This window comes from Wasmannia auropunctata, unplaced genomic scaffold (assembly GCF_000956235.1).
Source record: "Wasmannia auropunctata unplaced genomic scaffold, wasmannia.A_1.0 LD335585.1, whole genome shotgun sequence".
Classification (NCBI taxonomy): Eukaryota; Metazoa; Arthropoda; class Insecta; order Hymenoptera; family Formicidae; genus Wasmannia; species Wasmannia auropunctata.
In genome coordinates, this window is record NW_012027305.1 from 18,984 (window position 1) to 27,567 (window position 8,584).

Sequence of the window (8,584 nt, forward strand, 5' to 3'; positions counted from 1 at the left end):
ACGTGTGCTCTTCCGATCTCAAAATAATTTGACTAAAGTCATCCTTTAAAAACCCCCAAACCATTTCTTGACTCTTTTTTATAATCTTTTAAAGATGAGTGTGAACAACGCGTAATTTTTCTAGATTTCAGTTTTCACAAAAATCTTGTTTTTACATATCTGCATCCACCATATTGGATCCGCATTTTGAATTTTGGAATTCATACTTTAGATTCATAATCAGCAATCTAAAAGATCCCCGAAAAGCAATATTCAGATTATTTTGAATTTCGCAAATATCGGGCAGCCATATTGGATCCGCCATTTTAAATTTTGGAATTTAGATTTCAGATTCGTAACCAGCGACCCAAAAAACAATAAAATATTGTCAGAACTATTTTTTAACATAAATATTAGGGCAATAAAAACACAATATAGTGTCATAAGTTCTCAAAGAATAGGCATAACTTTGATCCCCTCTATTTCGCAAACCAGTCATATGTTCAACTCAAAAATTTTATGCGATTATTGTCTCATCATGACTAATCATTTGGCACAAAATTTGCTTCAAAATTAGAAGTCCAGAAAAGGGACGAAAAAACACCTAATTTTGGTCTGGCTCTTTGTCTGTGAAAACGCTATTTGGAATCGTCCAAATAAAAAGTAAAAATTCAGATAAACATTTGTGATTTAAGTATTAAGAACAATGTTTAACTTTTACAATTTAACAAGAATAAATAATTCAAACTGTCTATAAATACAATTACATACAATTTGCTGCTTTGATTAGCATATGTTTTGTCGTATGATTTGCTTACAAACGTCTCCACATATATAATAATTAATACTATAGATATGTATATATGTTAATATATATTAAACAATGATAGTAGGGAACGATTAGATATTGCGACTTGCGCGCGCGCGCGCGCGCACACACACACACACGCACGCACGCACGCATGCACGCACGCACGCACGCACGCACGCACGCACGCACGCACACACACACACACACACACACACACACATCACATTTATTAATGGCTTATTCATACAACTCTTTTCTTTCCCTTTTTATGATTGATTAGTTAAGTTATTCGGAAAACAATGATATATTAATTCTGTTAGCCTGTTACATAAAGCGGTATTACGATACATGTTTCTGATTTTAACATGAAAAGAGGAGGGATACCATCAGTTATACTGACGATGAGGCATTTCATTTTAGAATTTCATTGGGAGACTACTGAGTAAAAGATTTACTGTAAAAGACTGCTGTGCGTTTGCTACAACAATGTCGAGTTGTTTCATTTTGATGTCCAGCCTTGTTTGTTGTGTTTTAATCAGCTTCGTGACAGCATCGAAGCCATTGTCGATTTTAGTGATACAGCCTGTTCCAATAACCAGCCACCACATTTGGGTAATGAATTTAATTAAAGAACTGCTTCGCAAGGGTCATCATGTACACGTAGTGAGCATACATGAGACTGAGGTCGAGAATAAACTTGCGCAGAATTTGACGTACACGGTAAGTATACATCAAGAGGATGTATCTTAAATAGCGCCCATTTATTATATAGTATTATTCTTCTTGTAAAAAAAACTGAGTGGAAAAATCTTGATCCATTTCCTTCTACAATGACGCGATCACTACTGAAATATAATTATTGTTTCATTGGGCACTGTACGTAGAGCAAAATTGTTCTTAAATAGCGTTTATTATATTAATTATATAGCACTATTCCTTATAAAGAATTAAGCCAAAAAGTTCTGAACTATTTTTTTCTACAATGTTCAATGAAGCTATTATATAATTATTGCAGTAGGAATTTCTTCATTGTGCATGGTAAAAAAAATTGTTCAGGACTTTTCAACTAGGTTTTTTTTTTTTTACAAAAAACACTATATAATTAGTGGGCGTTATTTAAAAGATACACTATGCAGATTTTGCGATACTCGAAGATATCCTGAATAGAAATTGTTTATTTTCAATTTATAAAACAAATAAGAAAGAAATGTAACTTATTTTCTGTTTTAAAAATGTTTTATATTTTACCTGAGATCAATATATGTATAGTTGAAAAGATCCTAATTATTTTCGCATTTTAATATGTTTTTTCCTGTAGAGTATCTATTTATTATTTTCAGGTTTTCGATAGTTTTATAAATGAATTTGGAGGATCTGAAGATTTGAATTTCGCTGAATGGGCACAGCACAGCTCACTTTATATGATATATTTTATGTACTACTTGCAGATCCATGCATGCGACACAATAATAGAAACTAAAGCGGCAAAGGAGCTTTTAGAAATGATAAAGTCTGTCGAGTTTGATGTTATAGTGTTAAATATCACAATAATGGAATGTTTGTATGGCTTATTAGAGGTAAAGTTAAAATAATTAGCTAATTAATAAAATATAGTTGTTTAAACCACCTTTAAATTGCGAGCGACTAAAGTTGTCTCATAAATCTGCAAGTTGTGTTTACGTAGCAAGCGCTTAGTCATTCTTCATATCAGTGATAATCTTTATAACGCAAGTTGAAATAAGCATTGGATATTTTGAAATGCGCAAAAATACGTAAAAAGTGATAATACTGTTCAACAAAAAATGACTTCTTTCCGAACATCATATAGCGAGACTCTTTTCCCGAAGTTGTTTTGGACGCTGAATCCGAATTCGGTTGTAGAATTGCTCTATATCACGTCACAATTTTGAGAAATTTACAATTAAAGTCATAAAAAGGGCTATTTTTATGTATTTTGTCATATTATAACTTCGAAATGCGACGTTTTGGAGAAATGATCTTGCAATCAAAATTAAGTATATTGTTAGGACTTTCAATCTTCAAAAGAAATTTTTTGTATTTGTTATGGTTAACAAGTTATTTATTGTTAAACATAGAGTCTATTGCGGAAAAAAGATGTAAATTAAATTATTGACACTTTTACCAAACAGCTTCCAATTTTGCTTATTTTGCGGGATCCACATTTTCAATCTGAAGCTGACAAAAAGTACAGTAAAACCTATCTGTGTACATATACCCGCGCACGCGTACACACACACACACACACACGTTTTTAAACTATTCTATCGAATATTGTTTTATTGTTTTCCGTAACAAAACGCTATCATTTCCGCATATCAAAATGACAGCGTTTTGTCACAGAGAATAATAAAACTATTTTCGACCGATATGTGTAAATATACAACTAGTTTTATAACAAAATTAAGCGTCAAGTACTAATTTTAATGTATACATATAGGCTACGTAAATAGATAAATTTACAAAATATTAGTTGCGATGGAAAAACTGTTTTGAATCACATACGTTTTTTCTCTCTAGTATAAAGCGATATTTAACTTTTTTCGTTATATCTCGAAAAATATAAGTCAAGATATAAAAAAATGTCTTATACAAAAGTGTTACGGTAAAATTATCTCTATTTGTTTACGTTAATAATTATTTTTTTAAAAATTATTGAAAATAATAATTAAAAAAAAATACTATTAATGTAAATAAATAGAAGTAATTTTACTGTAAAATTTTTGTATAAAACATTTTGGTATCTTGAATAGTTTTCGAGATATAACGAAAAGAATTGAAAACTGTTTTACATATAAAAGGTGATTTCACTCCTTCTCTCTCAAATCGTTTTATAGCATCAATTGATATTTCTTAAATTCATCTATTTACGTAACCTATAAGTATATAAAGTATAAATATAAATAATAATATATAAGTATATAAATATTTACATTAAAATCAGAATTTAACACTTTGCGTGGTTTCCTTGTAGTACCTATACTTCATTTTATTATAATTGACTTCTCAGTTTTTTCAGTTTAATCTCATTTACCTCATCGACCTATTTTATATTATTTGACATACACAATATAGAGTTTTATTTACACTATTCACAGCATTACAGACTTTATAAAATCTATACCAATAAATTGACACATCAGTTTTCTAATTACATCACCATGAACGAAGGAGCGAATAGGATATCGAAGCTTACGGCGTTGAAGCGTATCTTTTTATTGTTAATATTGATTTCATTAATAACTTTGTTAATAACTTGTACTAAAAAGGACCCAAATCGGAGGTCAAAACTACAATTTTATAATAAAGAAACATTTATGCTACAAAAACTGCGTCGGCTTTAAAACGCATTTATTTAACTCTTTAATAAATAAATAACTTGTTATTCATAACGGACACAAAAAATTCCTTTTAAGGATTCAAAGTCATAACAACATATTTAATTTTGATTGCAAGAACACTTCTCTAGCACGTCGCATTTCAAAATTATATTATGCATACATAAAACTAACAACATACATAAAAATAGCCCATTTTTGCAACTTTACCTGCAAATTTTTTGAAATTGTGACGTGATAGAGCAATTATTCTACAACCGAATTCAAATTAAATTTACATTACATGTTAATTTAAATATAATAAATATCAAAATTTATGATTTTACATTATTTACATTATTTTACGCAATGATTTAAACAAACTGAAGACCTGTTTTCGATTTTCATCTCATTACAAAGGATCATGATCTTATGTGACATTTTGAATAAGAAAATATTAATAATATGTCTATACACGAATAGTTAGAATGCTTTCAAATATTTTATTAATCTATATTAATACATTACATATATCAAAAATACTTATTTATTAGATAAGAATAATTGATCGCGCGAGAGATGAAATAAACCAAATAAAATAGGCGATCGATTCGAAATCGAATCATTGTTGATTTGAAATTCTCGAACTATTCGATTCCGAGTCTTGCAGATTCGAAAACGAACTTGATCGAATCTACTGTGATTCGATTCGATTCGATTCGAATTTGAACTATTCGCACACCTCTAGCATTTATCTTTATGTATGTATATAAACATATACATATGATTTTTGCATTATTTGTTAATAAAAATAACGAGCTTTTTCTATAGAATAATGATTAATTTAATTTATTTTGCCTGGTTGTTATAAGATAACCGTTATTTAATTTTAGTTGTTTCAATTATCACTATATGTCAATGTTAGATTGCTAAAGGTAAGCCACCTGTAGTGGGATATATTCCGCTTGGTCCTGCACCTTGGGTCAAGGATTATATCGGTGGTCCAAATTATCCAACTGTTCGACCTTACCCGCATGTACCCATTGCGAAGCCCGTAGGTTTATGGCAGAGAACATGGAATGCTCTACATTTCGTTGCGGATGATGTCATACGACATTATTATTACTTGCCTACCATTCAACGGCATACTGAGAAATACATGGGCTGTGCAATCAGGTCATTATATGAAATAGAAAGAGATAGTATTAATATTGTACTAATCAATAGTCATCCTGTATTCTATTCTGGGATCCCATTACCGCCAAACGCTCTGGAGGTTGCTGGACTGAATGCTCAGACCGTGCAACCGATTGCCGACGAGGTCGTAACGTATCCCGAGGTAAAAGTAATTTTTCTTAATTGAGAACCAGACAAAATTGTAGAAAAAATATTTGCAAAAAACTGTGCCTACTGAGGAAATAGAAATTTAATGAAATCTTGATTTAAATTAAAATATAATACCTATAATTATGAAACTTCTATTTATATTATAATATAATTTATGTTTAGTAATTAATTATTTTTTTATTTTTTTATGATTGAGCAAAGAATAAATTACAGAGAGTAAATATTGCGTGGCATATTGCTAAATTTAGAAATATTTCTTAAAATAATATTCTATTTATAAAGATGACTTATAAAGTGAACCTTGTATGAATCTCATACAACGTTTATTTATCTCATATGAATAAATTAAATGATATGACTTTTTGCTTGAATATAATCCACTTGAAAGTACGCATCTCTATTTACGACTAGCTATTTTGGCAATAAGTTATGTGTATATTATCAAAATGTTTATTTCACCATTATTTCGCAGAATATGCGTACATTTCTTGACGAAGCAAAGAATGGAGCCATCATAATATCGTTAGGAACAAATGTGAAATGGAAATTTATCGGACTAGACAAGATTAAGATCGTTATATCGGCTCTATCGAAATTGAAGCAACGAGTGCTGTGGAAACTAGATATTAAAGTGCCATTTGAAATACCGGATAATCTAATGATTGTAAAATGGATGCCGCAAAACAAAATTCTGAGTACGCTTTTTGCTTTTTAATGTAAAAATTAATTAATTTTTTTAATTAATTTTATAATTAAAAATACGCAAATTTTCATAAGGTTTCAAACCTTAATACATAATTATGATAAAATACTACAGAATAATTATGATATAATTTTTTATTCTAAACGTTTCAGTTCCGTTCAAGCCTTAGTGTAGCAAATTACTAAATTCCAGCGTACAAATTCGATGAGGTTTATTAATTATCGTCAGTCTATCAATATCGATCCAAGATCTTAAATGTATTTATTAACTAAAATTTCTCCAATCAGTTCCCTAGCCGGATAGAAAAGCTGTGTATATTACAAGATCATAATGTAAAAAATTTGCGCACTGTTTACTGCGTCGACTCCTTATAGTCCTTTTTTTGTAAATATATTTTTAAGTTCAGGAGTCCGTTAATTATTGAGATATTTTTTTATAATTTAATCTCTCTTTATTAACAATTAAAACGTTTACAAAGATGTGTTATAATATGATTCTTTTAAATATAGTGTTGAGTAGAATGTGATCTATATTTGCGGTCACAAAATCACTTTTTTTTGTGTACTACTGATAGAATTGTTACTTGAATCATCATTCCAATGTTACAATAAAATATCGCAGTAGACGTACGCATAAACGTCGCATATAAATACTTTGTAGATTAAACAATTCGTTCTTGTGTGATTAATTTCATTATAGTAAAGTTTATTTTAAAAATAAAAATACAATATAAGGATGTTTTTTTATTGCATTACAATTATCTGATTACTTCACAATAAAGTTTAAACGATTTTATTTTCTTTCACCGTTTCTTTGTATCTATCTAGTATATTTATAGACAATTTCAGTTGTTAATTATTACAATTATATTTTTTTTACAAATGTTCTCTTTAGAATAACAAGTCAGTTTTTTGAGGTTTCATTATAAGAAATTTGCTTATTATTTAAAAATGGTTTACGAGTGACAATGTTGTTGATTAAAAAGTACATTGCATTAATTAGTTGGGACACTTACAACTAATAAAATATTTATTTTAATGGGAAATTTTTATTATATAATAGTTAAGAATTAAAAATTTATTATAATAAATTATTTTAGCTCATAAAAATGTGAGAGCAATCTGGACGCATGGTGGTCTTCTTAGCGTGTACGAAGCCATTTGGAAAGATGTACCAATGATCGTAATGCCTTTCTTTAGGGACCAAAAATCCAATGCAGAAATATTAGTAGATAAAGGCGTTGGCACATATTTGGACGTTAGAACTTTGACCGTACAGAATGTATTGCATGCAATTGAAGAAATACTTTACAATGAAAGGTATTGTATTTACATTGTATTTATATTGTGATTACATTTTTATATCATAATTATTGTTTAAATATAAAATTAATTATATAATCAAATAATATAATATTTTAAATGACGTTTAAACAAATATGAAATTGTATAACTTGGTTAAAAATTTCTTCTAAAAATGATTGCCCATAAAATAACTAATAATAAAAATTTTTCTATGTCTTGATTATAGCTTTTTCTTTATTTAAAACGCGTAAGTTTGAACATTTATTAATAGTAAAACATCTTTGCAGTTATGCAAGAAACATGAAACAGTTATCTAGTGAATTCCGTGATCGACCGTTATCGCCGTTAGATTTAGCTGTTTGGAGCATTGAATACTCCGTCCGTCATCCAAATGGAAGTTTAGCAACGCCGCTTAGATCTCAGAGCTGGATAGAACAGAATTTAATCGATGTCTATGCATTTTTATTCTTTATTCTCATCATAATATTATTAAGTATATACCTTACAATAAAGATACTTATTAATTTATATTATAATCATACATCTAAATTGGGTAAAAACAAACAGGCATAATATCAACAGGCATTGCATGTAGATATTGCAATTAATATTAATTGCACTACAATATTATTGTGCAATTAGCAGTAATTTATATTAATCTAAAAAAGTAAATTTATCGTACAAATATAGAAAATATTATATTAATAAAATATTATATCAATTGTATAAATCTTATAATACTATTATATTTTACATTTATTGTTAGTAATAAAAATTAATCAATATTATAAACTTAAATATTTAATTTTCTATTAGAAAGTTTATATATTTTTTAATTAATGTAAACTCTTTGTTTGTATGAAATAAAATAAACCATTATTAAGTAGTTAGCAAAATATTTATTTAAAAATTTTAGACACATATATTAGCATCTTTGGAATTCTTATTATTTGAATTTGAAGGTGTACGTCGAATCTTGAAGATGTTTTAAAGAAATTGTCTTTAAAACATGTCTTTTAAGTTTGTGAATTATCTGACAATGAGCATGCATAATCTCTTGATCAAATAAAATATTCATACATTTTCTAAATAGCGTGCAGATGGC

At 28.4% G+C, this 8,584-nt stretch overlaps 1 protein-coding gene across 5 annotated transcripts in view; it reads left to right on the plus strand.

Annotated features, from left to right (window-relative positions):
- Nucleotides 1–8,186, plus strand: part of LOC105456681 (UDP-glucuronosyltransferase 1-7-like) — a 10,173-nt gene extending 1,987 nt beyond the window's left edge. For 2 of the 5 annotated variants that reach the window (XM_011700898.1, XM_011700897.1), the window contains 6 exons: nucleotides 1,211–1,510; nucleotides 2,131–2,367; nucleotides 5,051–5,464; nucleotides 5,945–6,167; nucleotides 7,275–7,494; nucleotides 7,767–8,186. In XM_011700898.1, the coding sequence (XP_011699200.1) occupies nucleotides 1,277–1,510; nucleotides 2,131–2,367; nucleotides 5,051–5,464; nucleotides 5,945–6,167; nucleotides 7,275–7,494; nucleotides 7,767–8,052 (1,614 nt within the window). In that variant the 5' untranslated portion in view covers nucleotides 1,211–1,276 and the 3' untranslated portion in view covers nucleotides 8,053–8,186. The remainder of the gene's footprint in view (nucleotides 1–1,210; nucleotides 1,511–2,130; nucleotides 2,368–5,050; nucleotides 5,465–5,944; nucleotides 6,168–7,274; nucleotides 7,495–7,766) is intronic. The other 3 variants (XM_011700899.1, XM_011700900.1, XM_011700901.1) reach the window with 3 other exon arrangements.
- The last annotated feature ends 398 nt before the right edge of the window (nucleotides 8,187–8,584 follow it).